The 27,050-nt window shown below is 47.8% G+C and overlaps 1 protein-coding gene across 10 annotated transcripts in view; it reads right to left on the bottom strand.

Annotated features, from left to right (window-relative positions):
* The window catches only part of GIT1 (GIT ArfGAP 1), a 534,945-nt gene extending 511,951 nt beyond the window's left edge, over positions 1-22,994 (bottom strand). For 8 of the 10 annotated variants that reach the window (XM_078680044.1, XM_078680047.1, XM_078680048.1 and 5 more), the window contains exon 1: positions 22,284-22,676. In XM_078680044.1, the coding sequence (XP_078536170.1) occupies positions 22,284-22,335 (52 nt within the window). In that variant the 5' untranslated portion in view covers positions 22,336-22,676. Of the gene's footprint in view, positions 1-22,283 lie in introns of all 10 variants that reach the window. The other 2 variants (XM_078680041.1, XM_078680045.1) reach the window with 1 other exon arrangement.
* Positions 22,995-27,050: the final 4,056 nt, after the last annotated feature.

Here is a 27,050-nt window from a genome sequence, read left to right as displayed (position 1 = left end):
TCACCCTGCATACTTACATACTGATCACCCTGCATACTCACACTCTGCTCACCCTGCATACTCACACTCTGCTCACCCTGCATACTCGCACTCTGCTCACCCTGCATACTCGCACTCTGCTCACCCTGCATACTCGCACTCTGCTCACCCTGCATACTCGCACTCTGCTCACCCTGCATACTCGCACTCTGCTCACCCTGCATACTCGCACTCTGCTCACCCTGCATACTCGCACTCTGCTCACCCTGCATACTCGCACTCTGCTCACCCTGCATACTCGCACTCTGCTCACCCTGCATACTCGCACTCTGCTCACCCTGCATACTCGCACTCTGCTCACCCTGCATACTCGCACTCTGCTCACCCTGCATACTCGCACTCTGCTCACCCTGCATACTCGCACTCTGCTCACCCTGCATACTCGCACTCTGCTCACCCTGCATACTCACACACTGCTGACCCTGCACACTGACACACTGCTGGCCCTGCACACTGACACACTGCTGGCCCTGGACACCCGTATACTGATCACCCTGTATACTCGTATACTGATCACCCTGCATACTCAAACACTGCTCACCCTGCATACTCACACACTGCTGACCCTGCACACTGACACACTGCCGGCCCTGGACACCAACGTACTGCTCACCCTGCATGCTCACACACTCCTGGCCCTGGACACCCACATACTGATCACCCTGCATACTTACATACTGATCACCCTGCATACTCACACTCTGCTCACCCTGCATACTCACACTCTGCTCACCCTGCATACTCACACTCTGCTCACCCTGCATACTCACGCTCTGCTCACCCTGCATACTCACGCTCTGCTCACCCTGCATACTCACGCTCTGCTCACCCTGCATACTCGCACTCTGCTCACCCTGCATACTCGCACTCTGCTCACCCTGCATACTCGCACTCTGCTCACCCTGCATACTCGCACTCTGCTCACCCTGCATACTCGCACTCTGCTCACCCTGCATACTCACACTCTGCTCACCCTGCATACTCACACTCTGCTCACCCTGCATACTCACACTCTGCTCACCCTGCATACTCACACTCTGCTCACCCTGCATACTCACACTCTGCTCACCCTGCAAACTCACACTCTGCTCACCCTGCATACTCGCACTCTGCTCACCCTGCATACTCGCACTCTGCTCGCCCTGCATACTCGCACTCTGCTCACCCTGCATACTCGCACTCTGCTCACCCTGCACACTCACACTCTGCTCGCCCTGCACACTCACACACTGCTGGCCCTGGACACCCACATACTGATCACCCTGTATACTCGCATACTGATCACCCTGCATACTCACACTCTGCTCACCCTGCATACTCACACTCTGCTCACCCTGCATACTCACACTCTGCTCACCCTGCATACTCACACACTGCTGACCCTGCACACTGACACACTGCTAACGCGTGCCTTAACTATGCATATGCCTTAAACACGTGAATGCGTGCCTTAGGTAGTTGGTGTTCTAGCTGTCTGAGCAGATGGGCGGGGAGAGGAACCGGAATGATCGCAGCAGGGAGAAGGACCGGGACACAGCTTGGTAAGTTGGGCCGAACTTTAGGGCTCCGGGCTGGGGCGACTGGGGACGGATCTTTACTACATATGCCATTTACAAGAAAATGTGTTGCAAAGGCATGATTGGTAAAGGCATGCGTGGTAAAGACGCGGTTGCTGTAAAGACTGCGTGGTTTAGGCATGCGTGGTTTTGTTATACAACCTTTGATTGGGGAGAAAATCACCATAGATGTACAGTTATTGCTTTGTTTCTCTTTCATGATGAAACCTATGCCAAATTGAATTAAAAGTGTTCTAAAATAAAGTGACATTTGTCCACAGTGGAAAGCACTTTACAAAAAGGTTAACTGGTCATCTTTCAGCTGCTTAGTTCTATATTTGGTTGTTAAACTGGTACTAATGAGGTGAAAATCTATCCCCAGAATGTATTACCAGGTGTAAAAATTACAAAATCATGATGGTATGCTACCAAAAATGTGCTGCATTATGTCGCACAGTTAACCTTTTCTTGCCACATAATTTAGTTAACCCTGCAGTATAATTTGGTGCTCCCCGCCACATAATTCGAGTGGCCCTGCTGATAGTGTCTCCAAATTGCAAGTAACTAAAAAAGAATCCCCCTTCTCAGCCGAAGACCTGTCTGCGTCTCTCGTAATGAATATTCAATTCCTGTCAGTCTGAGGTTCAGAATTATATTTGGATAGCTGTGGATACTGGGATGTTTTTCGCCAAAGGAGTCTGAGCGGCATGAAATGGACAGGATCGAAGCTGGCATGGTCTACACTGTCACTGGATTCTGTGGATGAAAAAAAAATCACCTTTATTCGCAGTTATCCATCCACAATTTTTTGTCGGAAATCGGTTCCAGGCTGGCCTGGTCTAATATTGTGAGCAGGTGTTTCTAATTCTGGTATTTTAAAGAAAGAAAGAAACGTGGTCTGAAGGAGGAAGGCGCCGTCTCCAGAAGTGAGCATTTTTACCTCACTGCAGTAGAACCCTGCTTTGACTCCCGGGGCCGAGATGTACTTGCAGTGAATAACAGACAGTGCCATTCTCGGCCCGATAGTATCTCTATAAGCGGTGTCATCCACAAACACCTCCCATCAGTCTGAAAACACCTTTACAGCTTGTGCAATGGCCAGAGTTCCCCTCTGTTGACACAGCACTTATAAACCAGGCACTTTCAGTCCCTCTGACAACGTCCAAGCATCGTCAGTTTCCTTCGGTTGGCAAGGTTTTTCGAGCGTTTGTAATGGCAAGAGACCTCCTTTCCCACTAGGGAAATCCATCCCCTCTTGTGACCTGCAGGCAGTTTCCGCCGTGGTTGACAATACCTGCTTCACCGTGCAAACCACGGCCACTTTATGTTAGTCTGACCAGCACTCTCTGCTGAGTGCCGGGCCCTGGCATTGCCTTCCCTTCGTCGAGGCCTGCCACCTCACAGACAGCACTGACCAGTTTGACAATGTCCTTACATCCCCTGGGCGTCCCAGCCAGGAGATGTCGGTCTCACAGTGCGGATGTAGTCCTCGCATCCCTCAGACGGGTCCTGGCACCGAGGAGACATCTCAGATGTCAAGCCTCCATCCATCACAATGCGGATAGTCTTGTTCGTCTGCGCACGCACAAGGCAGACGGAAAGCAGCACACCTGCTACAGAAAGCGTTCATAACAAAAGCCTCGCGGTTCATGGCACCCGAGGGCCTCTTTCGGGGGAGGAAGCAGTGCTTTATTTGCGCCGGTGTGGCGAACCGGCACTCGTTTTAAAACACCAGGACACTTTGTGCTTGCACTTACATTTTAGTGTCGATTGTTAACACTCCAAACTATTTTTTAGTTTTTACTGCAGTATGTAGGGCCTGACGAAGGGGGGCAGGGGGAGTGTTATCTGACACTTTAAGTTTACGTTAACGCACAATACTGCGTTTAAATGGCTGCTCTGATTGCCGCACCGTTGGCCCGCCACATCCGCCTCATTCCAGTGGGTGGATGGTGGAATAGATTCGCAGGCTCAGGATGTCCTTGTACTTACTCCGTGCACAGTGGAGTATTGTTTCCTTTCCGAAAGCCACTGCCTCGGTGCCCTCCTGCACGACCCATTCACCGCCAGAACCAACGTGTGGTATTGATGCTCCCGCTCCCCAAACGAGATGCCTGGGTGAGTGCACGATCTCACAGAAGCGACCCGGCAGAGAACAGTGCTAGTGAGTCGAACATGTTCAGGAACATTACCGGTCCACCAGGCACACAACACTTGCACCAAGAAAAAGTGCAGGATTAATCAAGACGAAATGGTATGCGGTAAGATAGTTATGCATGTGTCACAACCTCTGGAATCTTTAAACAAGCAAAGAGTTGTCAAGAATTTTCAGAAGCTAGTCTTTATTACTAACCCCCCTCCCCCTTTATCTAACCCCAGGGCCAAGCAGTACGCTGGCTCGCGCCAAAGTCAGGGAGTCAAACAGCTGCCTTGATAAACTGCGCACCCGAGGAGGCCTTTCCGTATACACCGAGCACATGATCACTTTTATGATGCTTGAATTGTTATGTAACATTATGTGAGCGCTCCTCCAGTCACGGCATTCCTTCTAGTAAGCTTTGAGACTCGATGCCAAAATAACACTGGCGAGTTAATAACAAGAACTGGAGCCGTAGCCGGGGGCCGGTGACCAGAACCGTCACCGCCGCTGCCGCCACAGCCCACCACAGCCCGCCGGCAAAGGAGAGAGCGGAGTGCAGCAAGCGGTAAGCGGAGATGGTATCATCACTCGTCCCCGCCACAACCACCGCTAACTGTCCGCCGCGGCCGTTCTCCCACCAAGCAAGCCAAGCGGTGCAACTCGGTGAGCAGTGAACGGCCCCCCACCTGTAGCTACCTGTAGCTGCTGCCAGCATCACAGAAAAGGAAGCTGCGCGCAATGAGCGCTGCAGATTTGTGAACGCGCCCGGCCATCTGGATTCACTAACGGAGGCACCCTGACAGCTCCTAATTATAATTAATGTACTTCTTTGCGCGAGCACGCACGAAATATGCCTCAAAATGGCGGAACAAAACTACAGTTACCCTATCACTTCAAGCCTATTAAAAAGAAAACACAAGGAAGACGAATCACTGGCCACATGACATAAAACGCTAAGGAATGTCTGGAATTTCTCTCTCCAAGGCCCTCTTCTTCTTTTTTTTTCTCCTTTAACATTAGTTCTCTAACTCCTCCCCTTTCAGGGGATGGAGTCCGAGCCCTAAAAAGCATAACTATTTACAGTCTAGCTATCTCCAACTTCTATAGTGACAAGAAACTCTGCCTTGAGTGTACATTCAGTTCTTCAAAGGACCACAGATAAATAAATGTGCTGTTCCTTGGTAATATAATGGACTGTCACAACTGTAGACAAAAAGGGCTGACTGCTTCATCGCTCTGAACAGTAGCCAGCAGTACCGGTTTCGGGATCTTAAAAATGTTGAAATAAATCTTCGGTCTCATCCCAGACGATGCTAGGAAGACAGTGGTACAGGCGCTTGTAACATCCAGGTTGGGCTGTTGCAATGTCCTCTGTCTGGGGGCACCAAAGAGGGGCATACATATGCTCCAGCGGGTGCAAAAAGCGGCTCCTCGGATGCTCTTAAAAGTCCCTAGACTCGCCCCAACTGGTAGCGCTTTGGAGATTCTCCATTGGCTCCCTGTTGAGGAGAGGATCTCCTTTAAAGCTACATGCTATGTCCACAGAATACTGCAGGGCAAGGGTCCGAACTATCTTCATCCCATGATACACTTCTACCACCCCACATGCAGCCTGAGATCAGCTGGAACAGGACTGGTCTACATTGGTGATCAACATCTACTATAACCCGCATGGATCTACAGCCGATTTGTCTATGCTAATAAATCATCTAGAGGCCCTGTTACTACAATTCCCGGCATTGCATTGCATCATTCTTGGTGACCTCAATATCCACAACATAGGAGTCATACCTCCACAAAGTCACCAATTCGGGGCCACCAAGGCACTGAACGCCCTATTAATATCATAGAAACTGGCGACAGCACATTCTGTCCATCTAAAGAACAGGCCAGGGGTCTTTGTCGCTCCCACGTACAACAACCAGACCACGATTGACTACATCATCTTAAGTGACAATCTGTAACATTTGATGTCGGATTACTCTGTTCACCAGCGCAGCGACAGTGACCACGCCGCTTTAATAATTACACTGAATTTGACAACAAACACACGCCACAGGATACAACACATTGGGGCTGCAAACGGCGAGGAACTGATAAAGCTACCTAGAAAAATTAATGGGGGCAGGCAGCAACCACCATATTCAACAATTGGACGGACTCGTGGGCAGGCTGGCCACCTAGTGACCACACAACTGGCGCTATAGCAACATGGGATGGAATCACCGGGACCCTAGCGGTGATACTTCGAGGGGACACAGCAAGGGTAACCCGCTGGCTCCCACCATCCACACTCGGATTCAATCGGGCAATCAAAGAAAGCGCCAAAAATCTGAACAAAAAACAAAAAGCGCACCGAAAAAATGGCACAGCCTCAGACAAAAAACAGCTACAAGAGGCCGCAAGAAGCCATTCGAAGAAGGTGTGGGCCGCAAAACGCGAACACTGCGAAGCACAATGCCTGAAAATCTTTGAACTGCTGAGCCCTGGGAAATCGCAAGAATTCTGGAGCTATTTAAGCAACCTCGGACGAGGTCCAAATCACAGAGAAAACTCCCTTGAGGCCTCCACTTGTGTCGCCCACGTACAAACTCTATACAATGAAGACCAAAACCGCCCTTCATTCTAAGAATGCACTCACAGCAAGAGAAGAGCCAGATTCCACCACCCACAGGAAGGCCCCGCCTGGAAAACTACTAGTGTCCAAAACTTTTTTTTTTTTTTTTAAATCAGGCACAATGGCGCCCTGGGCCCCAACGGCCTCCCAGGACTATTGTTTAAAGCAAACATAGAATTCTGGGCCGAAAACCTGACCAATCTATATGCCGAATGCTGGTTCCTGGGGGATGTGCCAGACTTCGCTCTTACACCCAATCCATAAGAAAGGGCCTAAATCAGACCCGTCCAACTATCGAATGATTGCCCTCCTGGACATCGAGGGCAAAGCCTATGCCAGTGCCCTTTTGACAGATCTCGCAGACTGGGTAAGTGAAGAAGGTCTTCTGCCCCTCTGCCAAACCGGATTCAGACCCGGGTCTTCAACCGTGGATAACATCACCGCTCTTTCTTACCTGGCCCACCAAGCACGGTTGCGCAAGAGTCTCCCTTATTCGCCTGCTTTATCGACTACTCTGCAGCGTTCGATGGGGTAGACCGCCCTATCCTATGGAGAAAGCTGGCCCAATGGAACATCAACCCGACTCTGTTAAGAGCAATCCAGTCGCTGTATCAAAAAACGTGGGTCCGAATTAAACTCTCGAGCGATTTTGCATCTGAGAAGATTGACACGGATCGAGGTCCAAAACAGGGGTGCGTTCTAGCACCTCTGTTGTTTAATCTATACACAGCAGACATGGAGATAGCCCTGTCCGGGGCAGCCTTAGCCAAGGATCGGTGGAACCAAAATCCAGTTCATGCAATAGGCTGACGATCTGGTACTCCTGGATCACACCAAGACTGGCTTGCAAAAGGCGCTGACCGCTTTGGCAACTTATAATGACCAGAACCGGCTGGTAGCTAACCCTTCCAAGTCAAAGATAGTAATCTTTGGTCGCTACCCAAACAAAAAACTAGCCAAATGGAGGCTTCGTCATCTGTCTTTGGAAAGCACACAGCAATACACTTACTTGGGTGTCTGCTATCACGAGTCTGGGCTTTCCGGTGCTCATTTAAAGAAATCCAAAGCAAAGGGAAAACAATCACCTATGCGCTATGCAAATTACAAGCGACCTGATATAGCCCATCGACAATGGCCATCCAAAGAGTAATTAAGGCAAAACTAATGCCGGCCCTCAATTATGCCCAACAAGCGTTCCCGGGGAAATTCAACAAGGAACTGGAAAAAATCAACTGCAGAGCGTATAAGAAATTATTCTTACTACCGAAGTGCACCAGAAACACCCTTGTCCGCTTAGAATTTTCGCTCAATCAACAAAAACTGGAAGAGATGGCTGCCCTATGCAAATATTACTATCAAATAACAGCGGCACAAGACAAGACACTGAAGGCAGTCCTGAAACATATTTTCACGGAACCCGGGAACCCTTGGTCAACCACCTTTACCACGGCGAAGGAACTCCTCAATCTATCCACCGATCATTGGAATCCCGAGCCAGTTAATTATACGGCAATTAAAAACGCCATCAAAAAACAAGTTCATATCCGTTCCCAGGAACTGGATTTGGAGTCATTGGCAAAACGCGATTTCCACGAGTCCCTCTGCCTGCCGCACATAGTGCATAATCCCAAACACCACCTTACGCAGGCTGTGGGCCGCTCAGCCCTTCACAAGATTTTAGCCTACAGACTACACCCCTTGCCCATTAAAGAACTATATGCACTCGAACGGACAGGACTGGGAGTCCCGGAATGCAGGCTCTGCAATTATAAACGAGAGTCGCTGGCCCATCTATTACTCTGCTGCCCGGTCCTGCGCGCAGCACGTAGCCTTTATCTCAGGCCAATCCTACGACAAATGGGGACACGTACCGCAAAGGAGGCAGTCCATCAACTATATACATTGACCATAGTAAAACAAATGGCCTCCTTTGGAAAGTTTATCCAACAGACACGGTCTAAGCTGATGGCTACCCAGGGCACAAACGATTAGAGTCTTTGCAGACGCATGCGGAGATGCCTTTGCATAGTCACTATTCTCTTGAGCTTACCAGTGTCTAGGGATCCACTACACAGACTTACCAGCTGACTCACTTGCTGTTTTAATCATTTTGTAATTTTGTACTCTGTTTTTAATGTAATGGTTTTGAGTAACCAAACAATAAAAATCAATCAATCAATCAATCAATCAGACTGGTCTACATTCCAAAATTCATTAGGAACGTTTCAGAGGCACCTCTTTTAGGTACATGGCAGCTAAGAGGTGGAACTCTCTACCGTTTACCTCAGACAGGAGCCATCGGAAGCAGCTTTTAGGAAGCAACTCAAAACTTGGTTGTTTATGAAAATGTTCCGCTACCTAGAATCTCTCTATCCTTTATCCTCTTCATGATCTCAGCCTCTTGAATGGAATTCAGCACGGGGACACTCCATAATGGAGTAACCATGGCGCTTAATAAACTGCCATAACAAACTGCCATAACAAACTGCCATAACATCAATCAGGTGCTATCCCTACCTTCTACTTTGCTACGCTTTGCACGGTTCTTGCAATCTCTGCTGCCATCATGAATCCTGTCAACAGGGTCATGATGGCAGCGGCAAAAGCAGAGTAAACAAAACTCTGAAAACCTTACTTATTTTTCTTAGTTTACACTCCTTGCCCTTCCGCTAGCACCTCACCAGGAAATAAGAAACTTTTGAGAGGCTATAGGTGAGACAAGTTGTCAATCCTGTGATGCGATATAATGCGTCAATGGATGTGTGAAATTGCCTTGGCTGCCACTGGTATTTTTGGTGTATTGACACTCAGTTTGCTCCAATCTGAATGTTCACATCCAATACTATATCTCATCTATGATATGATCTATATCTAAACTTGTAAGAAAAAGAAGTTTTATACATAGAATTGGAGGAGTCAGTCTCTGAGACGGGAGATTTTGGGAGCCGACATGGTGCTAATAACAGCACCTTTATTTATGCTTCAATGAGCTGCAGTGCATCGTAGTTCATCCCGGACACCGCTTACCAGGCTTTCTGAGAGTTCACCCATCAGCACCATATAGTTAGGGTACCCCCATCACACCAAGTACACTTCAGGATTCTCTGCGACTAGCATCAGAAACTTAAAAATAAAAACAAAATAAAAAACAAAATAAAAAACGAACGTTTTATATAAAGAATAGCACTTCTGTGATAAGAAAAACATGTTTTCCCTGTTTCCCCACCTTTCTATCCAATAAAATTCTGTAAGATACAAAACACTGGCAACTAAAATTTTTATAAGAAGGACAGGATTCAATGCATTTGCCACAAACACATCCTCATATGCACTCCACTAGCAGAAGGTATTATCCAGTAAATAACTAAAACTTCAAAAAGCATTTGACAAAACATGGACAGCCAGGCTCAGGCTTATCTGAATAATAACTATGAAAACTGCAATCTCCTTCAAATACCCACAATTGATATTCTGCAGCCTTCCTTACCCTTTAGAGTTTATAAAAACTCAAAATGTTACCATCCGTTGTACGATTTTATATCAGTATTTAATCCGCTTCAGCACCAGGAGACCATAACTAAGGCTGCCTAGACCTGGTAAACAGACCACTGTGACCTTACCCAGGAATCTAAAGACAACAACCTACTCTAAGAGAAACCACAAAAAGAATGGTGTTTAATAAAAAAATTATAGTTTCCCTGCCGTCTCTCGGGTGTCCCAAAACCGGGAAAAATCAATCCACAGTTCAGATTGTACTAAAGGAGTCAGCTCATATAATTACTTTTTTTGTTTACATTATTGAAACATGGCACTTTAGCAGGCTGTCATTATGTATCGATGCAGAGAATTCAGCATGAATTTTATTGTTCTTGAATAGGTCAAACACAATTTAAGAATATCAGCTAGCAAGAAAGCAAGGCTCCTGGACGGAAACAAAAAGAATAGGGGTCGAAGTTTTTGAGGAGCACTGGATACCACAACAAAGGTTGCCTGGTGCTCTGCATAAAACTGACCTACACTAACCATCCTGAAAAAAAATCTAACTTGATCCACACACAAGCGACCAAAAACCTAACTCTTCAGAGCATATACTATCCATTCACAATTCTACAACCCTACCTAACAAAAAAAGGATTGAATCATCTACAAAGAAGCACTTTGGCTTTACAAAGATGACAAATACAGAGGCACGCGAGGTTCATCTCCTTATTCTGTTGTGATTGCTGATCTGAATCTGGTCTTTGAAGCTTTCTCAATGTTAAACTATGAACACAACATGAAATGGGCTTCATGGGGACATTATGACAAACTGACATGGATTTGGCTTTGTTGACAAACGGACAGCCCTGCATCACACTCTTCATTCACAGGTAAGCTCCTCCAGTTAAGTTATAAAACCCTTAGTTACAGGTAAATGTACTGGCTCAAACGGAGAACCCACCTTTGCTTCTCGATAAAATGCCTGGGATTTCAGCAGCAACAAAGTGAGGCCTATTTACTTGGGTAGCTCGCACCTTGAGAACAGCTTGAGCTAAGCAGGCTAATAAAACACCTAATGTCAAATAATTGCCCAACATAACAATAACTCAGAAAAAAGATAAATACTTTCCTCAAATCCAGTCAACCTTCACCAGCTTCTGAGGAGCTCAGTAGATGCAAAATGAGGTTTTCTTTCTAGGGGTACACAGCAGCGAAATAACAAATTCCTTATTCCTCCAAGGCCAGCTGCCCGGCCATCTGCATTGTGGTCTTGGCTCAAAGTATAAAACACTTGCAGTGTCGAGAGTCAGTAACCCTGGCTCATCAATAGATTAATTGGTTCAAGTACACAAGATCACTCCCAAACCTTACCGTCAATTCCAGATGTTCAGTTCACACTCTTTGCAATGGCTCATGCTTTTGCGTAATGTGGTACTTTGTACTAAGTTTGAAGCACAGCTTTGTTCATTATGCACCTCGAGCAGGGCATACTACATCCATCATTCTTCAAACCACATACTCCGAAAGGGCACCCAGGAACTAGATTCCAAAAGCAGAGTACTTCGAGGCTCTGTATGAATGCTGTAGCAATACAACACAAGACAACTGTCCACATACCTGCCAAAAGCCTTACTGAGCAATGATACTCAAGGTAATGATAAAAAACACAATGGAAAACCTCCTAAAATCTCCTCCAACAGCAACAAATAATATCTATTCATTCGGTACCTGCATGGAAGCAGTTCTGCAGAACAAACTAAGAACAGAAACACAATGGCTGAGAAATTAACTAGCCATCTTTTGAAGGAGAGTCGAGAACCTGAAAACTCCGAGACCAACGAACACAATATACAATGTCATTATCACTGGAGAGAGGTCACAAGCAAACAATTAAGGGTGTCAAGAAAAACAATATAATAGTGGGAAAATAGCTTGAAACAGTTTTAAACCAGGTGGATATTGAGTTACTAAATGCGTCTGGTGGGGCACTGGGATAAAGCAAATGCTGGAGAGATCTGTCTGTGTTTGATCTAATGGTCACAGGTTTGAATGCTAGCAAGTCAACTCAGCCTTTCATCCTTTCGAGGTTGGAAAAAAAAAAAAGGAGTACAATTGAGTTGGGTAACAGTAAACATCTGTTATTTCAGCACCAAAATACTCTTCTGTGTCAACATGCGCTTTACAAATACACATGATAGGTTATTTTGTGCCACAATGAAATCAGAACTAGTGAACTAACAGGCCACGTTTTTCCAGGACAAAGTTTATAAAATAATATTATATGTACGAATAAGCTCACCACTAACCCAGTTGCCTATGTCCTTAGACATCCACGGCATAGCAAGTTTACCCTTTACTCAATAAACAATCTCATCATAATCACAGTCCGTGACTGGAAAGCACCATAAAGCAACACCTAGCAACCTTTGCTGCAATCTTCAAAACCACCATAAACATCAATGACTCACTGTACATAGAACGGGATCAGCCAGGAATTGACCATGATAGGGTCTTCCGAATTTTACAGACAAAGGAAACAAAATATCTGGTCAACAACCAGCAAAATCAAACTTTCCACTGATCATCAAAGTACCAGAAAAAGAAGTCAGCAGAAAGAAAATTCTCAGTAAATTAATCAACATCCTTAAATGGGGTAAATTCATGGGTTTTATGTGTAGCAGCATTTGACAAAGGTTCTCTGCATCATGCTATAGAGATTAGAAATGTGCATGGAGGATCTCAAGTATACCCTGTAGACTCATCTCAATCCTCAACAGTGGGGTCCAGCAAATGTATAGTTATAAGCCTGGTCAGTATTCCCTCATGCTAATTTACACTGTGGTCACCATCACAGAATCCTTCAATGGACAATCTATTATGTCCAAGGACTACACGCAGATCCCTCTCAAAACGGGTGGAGAGAAATATGCAGAGACTACCACAACAAAATACATGTCTTATACTACCACGTATATGTTCAGCAATGGATGCAGCAAAACAGTTTTACCCATCAGCTTCAACAGATATTCATCTTTACAAATCAAATCCTTTAACATGGCTGTTACATTTGGGCCAACTCCTGGAAGTTATTGTAATTGTGCATTACATTCATAGAAGGCTTACTACTGCTGAAGAAGGCGCTGAGCGCTTTGCTGTGATTAGCATTCTATTCCTAGACCCAAGGTTAGTGGCATTCTATTTCTAGACCCAAGGTTAGTAGCAAACAGGTAGTAGATTAGTAATATGTGCTTCCTTTCCCTTGAAGGGTTAATTGTGTTGTTTGTGCTCTAGATATCCGATGCATTTACTGTTTTGAATAGGGATAGATTAATTGAAGTGGATTAGTAAAGGGAAATTGTGAGATGGTACTTGGAGCCGTGGACATCTGTGTCCTGTGACTTGGATGAGTAGGTAGAAAGAAGGTTTGGAAAAGCATGTATGGGGGTCCATTTTAGTCTGTAAAGTTTGGGATAAGCCAGAGTGTGGAGGTAAAGGAAGACATAGAAGGTTTTTATATTTTATTTTTCTTAGCAAATAACACACATATATACCCAGACACACACATTATAAAGTCATGTCTCTACATAAGCAGTGGCGCAACAAAGTTTTGGGGGGGGGCCTGCAAAGTACATGGTGGGGCCCCCCTCCGGACTCAGGAGCTCTTAAGCCAGGGTACTGTGCTGATGGGGCCACCCTGGATCTTAGGGGACCCCCTCACCGCAGGGGCTGCAGAGGCCTTTGTTACGCCACAGTAGATAAGACATAAACCCATAGATATATACCCATACATGTAATCATTTTTACAAGGCCCAACATACATATATATGTGTGTAATGCATAAACATACACACACATTAACATACTTTTTTAATATCTATAACCTATATATGTGGATGGTTTTCCACAATTCAAGCTCCTAGGTATTGCTGTCCGCAAGGGGTGAAAGTGTAGAGTATTAACAAGTGTGCCAATTTTCACACCAGGCCATAAAACACAACTATTATGCTCCCTAGTCTGGAACAAAATGGGTGACTTGACACTCATGCCACCCACCTGAAGCATCTGAATACAAAAACATAAAAGCCTAAGAGTCCCCCTGGACACCAAATTTACATTAACACCAAAAGAATATGTAGCTGGATGAATCCTCCTTTCTTATAGAAGTCTCCAAGTAATATTGATTTCCTTTGATTCTGTGATTGGGTTAAAGTCACCATCTCTCTTGTGCTCACATTCCTTAATTAAGCCAATGGACACCACCTTGGTGCCCGCCTACATTCTTTTGCAGCCTTCACTGAATTGCAGATTGAGCTGCAGGACTCCTGCTTCATCTAGAACCATGGAATCTCAGAATGCCTGAGTTGGAAGAACAGAGGCCCAACAAATCTTCTTTAAGTCCCAAATATATCACATATTTCCCTCTACAAAAAACACTATTAATTGTCAGAAAGCATAGACATTAAAAAGAGTTGGACTTACAGATGAGCCCTAATGAATTCTTGCTGCAGACAGCAAATCGATGACTGAAAAGACGTCTGTGCCACCTGGAAGGTGCGTCCCTGCAAGAATGAGGTCAACCAAAACAGTGCTAGGCTGCGGATGCCATTGCTCCAAAGCCACTTGACCAAAATACTGTGAGATATAGTGTCGAATGCGGCACTGAGATCAAGCATAAGCATACTTTGGGTTATATAGCGATAGGGAGGCAGTATCCTGTAATACCATTTTGGTTTACAAAACAAAATCCTTCTCACCACTAGGTAGAATATGCAACATTCCCTAGACAGGAGTCCTCGGTCAGCCAGACTCTCTTCAACATCTGCATGTCCTCACTGGCCGATGTCATAGGAGCACACAACATCGCATAATTACCCATGTCAATGACACAATTGATTCAGTCCCTCTCGGACAAAACACTGAGTAAGAGTAACAACTTCAAAACTTGCAAGAATTCCAACTGCCTAAGCTTAACAAAGACAAGACCGAAGTGGTGATTTTCGTAAAAGATCCCTCACAATGGAACTCCATCTGAAGGTCAATGGACCTAGGACCCACTCCCACTCTCAGCTCACAAGAAAGAAACCTCAGAATCATCATTGACAACAGGCAGGATATGTCCGCTCACGTCAATTCATCGCCACGGCCTGCTTCCTCATGCTAAAGATACTCCGAGAAAAAAAAAATCTACAAGTGGGTGCCAAACAGCACCAGAAAAATGTCGCCCAAGTCCTCATCACTACGGGAACTCGCTCTACACAGGAATAAAAAAGCAACTCTCGAAAAGACTACATAGCATCTAGATTGCTACAGCCACACTATTCCTCAACTTCCCACGCCAGTCCCACATTAGACCTCACTTGAGGGTCCTCCATTGGCTTCTCATACACAAGCATGACGATTCATCCTCCTCACCCACACTTACAAAGCACAGCACAGGCCCAGCCTACCTGAACAGCTGCATACATTTCTACTAACCCCACACTGGGCCGCTGCTCATGGTCCATCTATACCCTACTCCCACAAAAGAGGTTGGGTGCAGCCAGCTTTTGTGCAACAGGGATGCCACAGACTGCCTGCTTCACAAACCATTTGCTGCCTGCCTCTCTCTCCCATGCCCTGCTCTTCGGGCTGCCCCCGATGTTCTTCCTGCCCCATTGCTCGCCCTGCCTTCCCTTCATCTCACCTCATGGTCCCTTCATTCAACCCTGTTTCCTGGATCATACCCGAGCACTAGAGTACACACTGGATCCCCTCCTTGCCACCCCCTCCCACCCTACTTAACATTTTACCCTCCTACTCTAGACACCTATGCTCTCCTGATGCACCTCCCACCCCAGGGCATTCCACACTTCATTAAACATGCCTTTCAAACCCCTGCAGCGCCCACTCACCTAAGGCACTGAATCGCTGCACACCTCGTCCTCTGCCCCTTCCGGGACAGCCTCAGAGGGGAGGCGGGAAGACCCTCTAGGCCTGCTTGGCATCCGTGCAGTAACGGGTGCCCTGCAGCTACTCTGCAAACTCTTATTAACACAAGTCCCATACAAAGTAGATTCTTCCTGTCAATCACCCCTAAAGCATGGAATGATTTTCCACACTACATCAGAGCCTAGTTCTCACTTCTTGAATTCTGCAAGAAGCTGTAAACTGGTTTCTTTGAGTAAGTCTCAAAACGGCTAGTCGCACACTTATGTGAAGCACCAGAGGAGAAAAGACGCTATGAAAATGCACATAACAAATGGTCCTTTAAACAATCCCAGCACAGCTCTGGTGCCTCATATTCCCATATAGATTCAACATTGTGATTCGTCATCCATGCAGTGAGCCATTGCCTCCACTCCATCGTCTTACCTTTTTACACATAATCCCACTTAAGCCACAACGCCAAGTTCACCAAGGCATTAGGAGAGAACATCTCAGACCATTATGCAGAACAGCAAACATTTTCCATGCAGTAGGCAGAGGCACTTGAGACGGGCACACCTTCTGCTGTTGTATGTTCTGGCAAGGTAAGATCGATACATAGCCACACAGTCTGTTGGTATGTGCTGCACGAATGACACTGAGAAGAACAAGATGAACTACATATCGATAAACCATGCCAGACGAAGCTAAGTAGAGCAGCAGGGTAATAATAGGTGAAAAGGGCACCAGTCTAAACAAGCACCTGAAACCTGGTAACTGGATGTGTGTAGATCAATGGGTCATATTTGCTGCCCATCTCATGTTCTGGAAACCGAAGTGTCTTGAATAGAAGAAACCGCCCAGCAGCACACTTCGAAATCAATGATGCGATACAGCAAACAAGAAAAATCCACTCCCCTCTTGCCATCAGAAATAAGCAATCATCTGTGGCGATTCAGACAGGCTTAATTAAACACGGTGCCCCAGAAAACGTTCACATCTGCATACACGTTTTACTCTCCCTATATCCACACCGTCTAGTCATGTCAGATGGTCCGGCATAACTCCAGGAAGAGGCCATTCCAAGGAGTGCAAGGCTCGTTGATGGCAGGGGTGATCCAAATTATTAACACATGTACACCACAGAACCACAGATTCTGTAACCTGCGTCAACATGCACTCTTCTCTTAACAACAAACTTCCAGCGCCCTGAAGACTAATTAATGCTGGAGGTCCCAAACACATTCATAACTACGTTTAATTTCCTCAAGACTTCCCTTCAACAAGCTCGCAGTCGCATAGATCACGAAGCGATGTGGGAGAGACCAATTGTTTATTTAGGGAGGTTGGAGGAACTCGGAAGCCTGGACACTGTTGCTCTTAAGAAGGCAAAGTTTACACACCAAAGGGAGGCTGATGTCCCATTTTACAGGAAACGTAATACATTCGGAGGAAACACTGTCCCCGTACCAAAAGAAAGATACTGTTTCAGTACTCAAGCTTCCTTCACATTCTGTGGTCAGCAGAGCGGCGGAGCAGTGTAAGCAGCAACACTGTAAGCCTCCCCCACAACACACAGTGCAGTGCAAGCAAAGGCAGCCAAGTGCAAGCGTTCCTCACATGCACAAGGCTCAGAGTGCATAAGAGCACGTAGTATAAGGTAGGCAGCAGCAAACACGAACACTAGGTGCGAAGGAAGAGTGCAAGCTTCCCTCACTCAACACAAGTGCAGGGTGGAATACGCAGAGGAGTTGAGCAAAGGATACTGAAGGATCTTTCAGATCACATGCTGAAGCTCCTTCGGATAGTGTTCTACCTTCTCCCTTTATCTGTCTGCAAGACCCTGCTACAAGCTTTAGTAGTCAGTCAACTTGACTACTGCAATGCACTCCTGGGAGCAGCAAATGAGGTGGTGTTGAACAGGTAGCAAGTAGGTCAGAACACGGCAGCACGGTTGAATCTTGAAATGCCTCCCAGAACAGCCTCCCTGCTGTTATTGAAATGCCTTCAATGGCTCCCCGTCCGTAACAGAATCAAGTCTAAAATCCGTTGTCTGGTCCATAAAACAATTAATGATAGGGGGGCCACATATCTGGTGGAAAAACTCGTCCACTGCCGTCCTAGCACATCTCTGCCACAGGGAGAGAAGGCTCTGCTAGTAGTCACTCGATTTAATAAACTTCGAATTGGGGGGCAAATCTTTTTAATTGAATCTATAGCTTCTACTGGTCACAAGACCCCTATAACCACAAACCACTAAAATAAATAAAGGACCTTCAAGTCACCGCATTTATCAGCGGCAACATTCAGCTCACCAAGGCATCCTGCTAGCTGTCCTGAGGACCACAGTATACGTTTTGCATTACACATTTGAAAACAGCTTGAAAATATTGTGATCCACAAAAGTGTTAAAAGAGCCAGTCCTTGAAGTGCGCTCCATCCTCACACAGATGTTCTATCAAGTTCAGAAAGATGTTATCACCACCTGGACCGGAGCAGTCCGTACAGTTGTGGCTACACCCTACACACAATAGGATTCTATCAAGAAGGGGCAGTAGGGGTGCGAATACGAAAAATTGATAAACTGCGAGCAGCATTAGCAGTGACGCTTTTCGTGTGGTGGTACGATATTTCGGGTCCTTGCCGAACAGATAGCAGCGGTGCGTTTTTAGGCACACACACTCCAGTCATGGGCCAGGCAGCGGCAGGCACTTCCTCGTCGTGCGTCACCGCGCCTTAGGGTTAAAGGGCAGCTTGGCCTTTCTCCCACCACCCGCTCTGCAGTCTCTCTCCCGGGCACCAGCTGTGTTTATGTTTTTTAGTGACGTGGACACTTGCAGATCAGGCAGGCCAGCTGACCGCAGGCGGCTCATCAAGAAGCACATCCGGCTTTCATTTTCCTGTCCTGAAGGATTTGTCAATCCCGATCTCTCTTCAGTCACAACCACAATGGCTGGCAAGTACAATCTTCTTGCTTTGCAGCAGGTAAATATGTCTGTCTGCAACACACAGTACGCTTAACTTCTCCAAAAACCACCACCACAGTAAGACAAACCCATGACACTACTAATCTCCCCACTTTTTTTTTTACAGCCCTAAGACCCTCCAACCACAAACTGCTATGTTTGATGGCTTTGCCTCTGCATCCCACCCACAGGCTTAACAAGACACAAATCTGCTAATCCCTCTTTTGTCCCGTTTGACCCTTTTAGTCCTGCAACCATCAAACCTCTTCTTGTAAACTCAAACTCTGCCTGGCCCCTCCATTTTTCAACTACTCGCTGTCATGTGTTACCCATCACTTACGCTGTAAAAAAAACTGCTGTAGTTCTACACTCATTAAAAACCACCCTACACCAGAGCAGTAGATCCTCCACCTTTCACAATCCTCCAGTATCCCAAACTCCTCTCTTCTCCATAATACCTGAACACCTCACCTTTAACCTACTGATCCATTATGTCTACTGTAATAATCTGCTGAATCCCTCCAAATCAGGCTTCTGTACTCTCCAATCCACTGAAACAGCCCTCCCGTACTTAGCTATCACCACCAACGATTGTTACAATCACCTCAATCCAACCTCATACGCCTGGATCGGCCTAGAGCTTTTGAGACCATTGTCCCATCTTTTTTATTCTGCATCTGGTGGGCCCTTGGCTTTGAAGGTTCCACTCACCTGCTTTTCCCCTAGCTCTCTGAGTTGACCTGTCTGTCGACTGGCAATCTGACCGATTGCCTCCCAGCTACCAAAACTCTGTCTCAGGTCCTCTCCTCTTCCCACGCTATACCACTTCACTCAAAGATGTCATCCCCTCTTTTGGGTTCTATTTCCTTTAATATGGATTTATCACCCAAACCATCTTCTCTTTCTCTACTTTCTAACTTTCTACAAGTGCATACATCCGACTGCCATTCGACTTTAGATGGCCATCCGTGGTATGTTCCCTAGGTTACCTCTCAGATACTTTATCCAGCTATGTCTCATCAAGCAATGAAGTCTCGGCCAATCAGCGCCTCTGAACCATAACAAAACGTCCCCGCAGTTACCAATCATTGTAAATATGTGCATTTTGAATACCTACATCTTGAACAAGCCATTGCTCTTCTACTGCATATGCTTTGCAACTTACCGTATTCAGATACCAGTGTGCTTCCAGTCATTCAGAAGCTTAAGACAAATTATTTGCTGACTTGCATAATTCCGCACTATCCATCAGTTGAACTATTGCACTGAAATGAAAACTACACAATTCAAAATTGACATGTTTCATGCTACTCAAACAAACGAATGGCTCTTCTGCATGTATACGCTGCAAGATAGATACCTTAAGCTGTCTCAGGTCATTTAGAAGCACTTCAACCAGTCCTGGTATTTCTTTGCAATCCGATTCTTAAACCATCTTATATGCAATGGGAAAATAAAATGTACAAGCACCAGAAATAAAACAAAAATCCAAGTAGTTGAACAACCTAATCAATCTAGAGCGGCGACTGAAGAATTTTCAGTGAGGACATTCCCTTACATCTGGCTTGACCCTTAACTGTCTTGATACCGTTCTTCCCCAGTGCTGTGAAGCATTGAACATGACGACGTGCGCTCGCTATACAAAAATTTGAATTAATAATCTACTCAACCCTAAAATGTAAATATCAAGTGCTTTGGAAACCACCAGAGGAAGACACAAAAAGCACCTAGACCTTGTAAATCATAAGTGACACACATAGTGCAAGCCCTGTTAGCCAGTGGCATGTAACCACTTGTTGACCTTTCACAGGCTCCAGCACTGGGGTAAGGCTACAAAATGATTCCAAGTCTCTAGGGGGCAAATGGTTTGTTCTTTTACAAGTCATTGCTTTCAGGTATGTTAGTACAATTGGATCAAGTGAAGTGAAGCGTGAAGATACCTGCCAGGATATATGGCGTTGTTAAATAAAAATCCAGGACTGGGGCACTGGATGACAAAGCGACATTCAAATAACCTTACAATCGGGCGCAGCTCTTAGGGGTCTTTCTCAAACCATCACCATGGTCAGGTTAAAGATTAGGCACGCACACTGCTAACAGTATAACCGAATTACAAAGAACGGTCACCGTGAATTCTAAATTGAAACAAACTGTGCCCACAAGCCCAACTACAATATTATTTATATAACACCACTAACTGTGCTTTGTTTCCAGGACCGGGAGGTAGACCCATGCACAAGGGCTCACGATGCATGCAAGAACCTCATAATTGTTCTAGCTGCTATGTGGGACCATGGATGTTACTACTGCTCCAAAGTAGCTCAAACAGAAGCTACTTGGGATCATGAGCCTCAGTATTGACATTCCGACAGGTCATACCCCCCTCTCCCCCATCACACAGCTGCCATGCGAGCCCAAGTCGCAGGTGTGACACCGCTCCGCACTCCTGGATTTTTATCTAAGAGCACTATAGGTTCTGGGACTTGTAGTTTCACTAGCACAAGAATGAGTTTATAAATCCCGGCACTGAAAACCCTGCCTCCCAATTTAATCGCGACGGTGTTTCACATGACAAGGCCTAGGGCTCTCCCAGTGTGCCCGGATAAGGTCAAAAGATTAAAGCATGCACAGATGTGCCCCCTTTGGCAGCTTCTGCCAGGCACGTCTTTTCACAAGTCTCTGCATTCTGAGTTGTAGTTTGCTGCCTGCAACCCGTGTACACTCGGGCCAACTTGTTCACTCATGTAAAGAGCTGTTGGCTGAAAAAAAACACCAGGACTGGCTGGTCCCACCTGGAGCTTCTTGGCGATCGGAGTTGTGTGGGCCCCTGAGCCTTCATAGAGCACCCGAGGACCTCAGCGTGCTCTGCCTCCCGCCCATCCACTCCGGCTGCAGAGGCATCAGCTGGGAGGAACCGTACAAAGGAGCGCCTTTGTGTGTGGCACAATGGGACAAGTCAGTGGACTTCCTCTCAGCTCACGCCAGGCCTTTGACGAGTCCCGCACAGCATCGGTGACCTCCGGCCACGTACCGCAGCGATGTGTCTGCCCCAAAAGCCAGAGGGACGCGGTGTCTATGCCAAGGCCATGTACAGGGTCCATCTATTCTATGCCATACCCCCCACAAAAGAGGCTGGGCACAGCCAGCCTGTGTGCATCAGGGATGCCACAGACTGCCTGGTACACTAACCCTCTACTGCCTGCCTCCCTCTCCAATGCCACGCTCTTCGGACTGCCCCTGCTGGTCTTCCTGCCCTGCTTCTCTTCCTGCCCTGCTGCTCTTCGGACTGCCCCTGCTGCTCTTCCTGCCCCGTTGCTCTCCCTGCCTTCCCTTCGTCTCACCCTGCTCCTCCTATGCCTCTTTTAACACACCCTCCTGATTCACCCCCTGCGTCCACTCTTTTCTGGACCATGCCAGAGCTCCTGTTTTCACATAGGATTCTCTCCTTGCCCCTCTGCAACCCCACACAACATGTACCCTTCTTACTCCAGACACCTATGCTTTCCTAATGCACCTCCCACCCTAAGGCTTTCTCCACTTCCTTAAACATGCCCTTCAGAGCCCCTGAAGCCCCCGCTCACCTGGGGCGCTGCAGTCGGCGCACACCTCGCTCCTCTGCACCTTCCGGGACATCCTCAGAGGGGAGGCGGGGAGACCCTTCTGGGCCAGCTTGGTATCCGAGCAGGGACGGGTGCCCCGGGGCTGCACCGCTGCTCCGCTTCCTTGCTGTCAGCTGCTCCCAGGCCCGGCTGCAGGAAGGGCAGGCGTCCTTCTCCTGCTGCTTCTCAGCTTCTCCTGCCCCAGCGGTCTCGCAGGCCCCGGTTCTGGTGCAGGGAAGGGCGGCTCCACAGCCCGCCGGGCTGCTCTCATCTACTCTCCCCTTCTCTCGCTCGTTCCCTTCCTGCCCTCCTTCTCTCCCTCTGCTGCTTCCAGGCCCAGGCTCTGCTGCAGGAAGCGGATCCTGGCCCTGCCCATCCAGGAGGCGGGGCCCCGAGTCAAGCTTCCCCCAGGGGATGGGAAAAGGAAATGGAGGGAGAGAGGGAGGCAAAGCGAGGGGGAGCAGAAGATGCTGCGTTAAAGGGACAGGACCCATCGTTTATTGATATTACTTCATTTAGATCTCTTCTCAGAGTATCCAATTCAGAGTTAAATATCATCGATCCAGCTTTTAAGAGGTTAAGCTACACGCTTTCCACGGTAGTTTCCGCCTTGCGCAGAAGGGGGCAGTCGAAGCTCCCAACCGGCGGCGGAGCGTTCTAACCTGCGCTCGCGCTGAGGTAACGGCGAGGGGCGGTGACGCAGTCCACCCTCTGGCGCATCTTTAGCCTTGTTCTGAAGTCCACGCTGTGCGTAAAGGTGACTTACCTCGCAGGTGACCCCGTGACTTTTGTTTCTAGCTTCGGCTAAGCCTGAGAGGTGGAAGGTAACTTTTAAGTCTCGCAAAACTTTGTTTTCTTCTGTGAGAGGGGTAACGAAATAACTCGATAGTAGCGGGTGCACCGTATTTCTAATACTCCACATTTAATGAGCGCATACACGCATTATGGGAGTTGTAGTCTTTATTCACTTCGGTCATGTAACGTTGTTTCCTCCACAGAACACTCTGAGTCAGTATTGTGAATAACCAGATTTATTTCCATACATTTTGTGCAGGTATTCTTAAGCTAAGGGCGCCGAGCGTCTAACTGTCCCCAGCTCCGGTCGCCAACTGCCGCTTTCCACTTTCGCGCCTCTCTCCTGCTAGCCTCTGCGCATGCGCGCCCTCTCCGCTCTAGTCTGGTGCGTCATCGCGTCATCGCGTATGCGCACCCAGACTAGAGCGCACACCACATATCTCCCTCCTTTAATAGAAAACATAAGCGTGTCCCCCCCTTCCACCAGGTGGGGTGTCCTTCAACTGGGAATAGTCTTGGTGGGCCAACCAGGGGAACAGCACCCATCTAATGTCCTTCCATATCAAAGTCTCTATAACGAGAGGGCACAATAACTGCCCTTCCACTGCGGGTGTGTCTTACCGGCATGCTCTCTGACACTTCTGTCTCTCCTCGGGACACCCCGGCTTCTCTCGCGTCTGCTCTCTGTTCTGCGTTCACCTGTCCATCACGGCCCTCGGACAACCTGGGTCCCCAGGCTTCCATTTCACTGTCGGCCCTTGCGCCATCTTCCTGATTATCCGTGCCTTGCTCCGAGACGGCTCTGGCCTCCTGGTCAATCCTGCTACTCTCTTCCACCTCAACCTTGGGCCAAACTAATATTTTGTTGACTCTGGCCATGCGGTCTTGCGACCAGACCTTTCCATCACTGAGGAGAGCCGCCCTACCACGCACTTCCTTGACTTGTAGCGGCTGGCTGAACTTGCTATCGCCTTTCTTTTGCAGAGTGGGAAGTTTGATCCTAACCCACTCCCCTTTTTCCAATGCCGTGTCCTTTGTGCTTCGTCGCTTGTCATAGTGGGCTGCGTAGATCCTCTGGGCCTTCTCCAGGTTGTGTTGCACCACCGCCGGGGACCACTTGCTGGTGATGGTCTTTTCCCTCCAGGCCACATTGTCCCGGGTGAAGGGATGGCGTCCCCTAAGCACTTGGAACGGACTGTACCCCACCACCGAGGGCGTTATCCGGTAAGCCCACAGCATGTTCATCACTTCCATCTCCCAGTCTTTTCCTTGTGAAATGGCCGCCTGGATGGAGCCCATGAGCACCCTGTTAAACCTTTCGACCTGGCCATTGCAAGCCGGATGGTACACGGCCGTGTGTTTCACCTCGATCCCATTCCTCTTCATGTATCTTCCCCACTTGTCTGACACAAATTGCGGTCCATTGTCACTAAGAATGGATTTTGGTATTCCTTCTCTGAGGAACACCGAGGTAAGAAACTTGAGGATCGTCTCCGTGTCCATCGACTCTTGTAAGTCTATTTCCGGCCACTTGGAGTATTTGTCAATTATTACGCAAATGTACTTATTCACTCCTCTGCTGTCCAGCACGGGCCCCAGAATGTCAATGGCCACTTCTTCCCACGGGCCTCGTGGGGTGTCGAACTTCCCTAGAGCTGGTCTGAGTGGCCGAAGCACCTTATCCGCGCCCTGGCACTGTTCACACTCCCTCACTTGTCTCTCTATGTGATTATCCATTCCCGGCCACCAATACATCTGTTTGACCAACGCCTTGGTTTTAACGATGCCCAAATGCCCCTCATGGAGCAATTTCAGCAGTCTTGGTATCAGTGTCACTGGGGGCACCACTTTCTCTCCTCTGTACAAGAATATACCTGAGTCACTCAGGGATAGTTCCTCCCTCATTTCATAAAATCGTCGCACACCTTCCTTGAGCTTCCTCTTGTCCGGCCAGCCCATGGTAAGATGTTTCCTAACTTCCATCTTTTCCTCATCGAGCTCATAAGCTGCCTGCCACTCTTGTGCACTGATTGACGTCTCGTGGTCCTCCATGCTGGCCACCATCTCCTCTGTGTCCTGGGCCTCACCTGGCGCCTCCTCCATTGCTGCCGCCCGGCTGAGGTAATCAGCTACCTTGTTCTGTGTTCCTGGAAGGTATTCCACATCATATGTATAGTCCAGCAACTTTAAGGTCATCTTCGCTATCCTCGGGGTGGCCGTGTCATGACCCGAAGACGTCAACACCTTGATGAGTGGCTTGTGATCCGTTTGGAGTCTGAATCTTGTGCCCCATATGAACTGACGGAACTTGCTCAGTGCCCATGTGACCGCCAGCATCTCTTTTTCGATTACGCTGTACCGTTGTTCCGTCGGGGACAGCGCCCTGGATGCAAAACAGATCGTCTCCTTGGCACCATCTTCCCTTTCCTGCGCTAAGACAGCTCCCAGGCCCTTGTCACTTGCGTCAGTTGTCACCACTGTTTTTCCGGTGGGGACATACCCTTGCAGTGGAATGGCGTGGCTGATGCAGTCTTTAATGGACTCGAATTCGGATTGGGCCTCCGCATCCCATTCGAACTTTGCATTGTTCCTGATTAGCTGTCTCATCCGGTGCGTTCTGGTGGCAAAATGTCTGACAAACCGGCTGTAATACTCGGCCATTCCGAGGAATGACCGCACTTCCTCTTTGGTAGTTGGAGCCTTGGCATCTTTTATTGCTTTCACGTTTTGTTCCTTCGGTGATATGCCGTGCGTCCCTATCTCGTGCCCCAGGTAGGTCACAGAGCGGGACCCTATTCTACACTTGCTCCATTCCGCCGTCAATCCCCTGCTTTGCAGCACTCCCAGCACTCGGTGTAGCTTCCTGTCGTGTTCGCTTTTGTCGGAGCCCATCACTAATATGTCATCTTGGAAGTATTGCACTCCCGGAATGTCCTTGAACAACCTATGCATAAGTTTCTGGAACACGGCCGCAGCGGATGCCAGGCCGAACGGCATTCTCTTGAATTGATAGCATCCAAAGGGCGTTATGAAGGCTGTGTACTTCCTGCTCGATGGATGCAATTCTATCTGGTAGTACGCCGACGTCAGGTCTATGGTGGAGAAATAGTTGATCCCTTTAGTCCTCGCCAGCATCTCATCTATTCTGGGGAGCGGAAATCTCTCCACTACAAGACTTTTGTTGAGCTCCCTAAGGTCCACACAGAGCCTGACCTTGCCGTTCGGCTTCTTAACTACCACCAAGGGCGATAGCCATTCCGCACTGTCCACTGGTTCAATGATGTCTTGCTCTTCTAACCTCATTAGTTCTTGGCGCACCGCCTCACTCGTAGACATCGGTATGTTCCGTACTTTATGCACCACTGGCACTGCACCCTCCTTGATGACCATCCTGTGCACGAATTTGTCCAGTTTTCCAACTGTGCCCTCAAATACTTTGGAGTATGCCACCTTCCAATCCTCCTCCTTCGAGAGGGGCCATTCGTCTGTTAGTAGGATCTGTTCTTTCCCCCCAGGATTGAGGATGATACCGAGATCACCTGCATCTCTCCATCCCAGTACCGATGGGCCTTTTTCAGCTACATACAGGGTGCACGTGGCTGACCGTCCTCGGAATTCAAACTCCAAGTCCCTGCACCCAACCAGGGGGATGGTATTCTCGGTATACGAGATGGGTCTGATGTCCGGCGGCTTCAAGTCAGGACCTATGGCAGGCACGAAGTCCTCTTCCCATATCGACCTTTGTACAATGGTCCAGGGGGATCCAGAATCCACGGCCACGTGTACTTTGACACCACCTATGAGCATGTCGGTGCGGGGCTTGTCTCTTCGCTTGCCGGACACGTCCAAAACTTGGTCCTCTATGCACAGGACTAGATCATCATCATCCACTTCGTCTTCCTCACTTACGTTGGCCGCTGCTGCATCTATGCACTTAACCATGGACTTCGCCCC

This window comes from Lissotriton helveticus, chromosome 3_1 (genome assembly GCF_964261635.1).
Source record: "Lissotriton helveticus chromosome 3_1, aLisHel1.1, whole genome shotgun sequence".
Classification (NCBI taxonomy): domain Eukaryota; kingdom Metazoa; phylum Chordata; class Amphibia; order Caudata; family Salamandridae; genus Lissotriton; species Lissotriton helveticus.
Note: the sequence above shows the minus strand (reverse complement) of the source record. Positions and strands in the feature narration are given on the sequence as shown.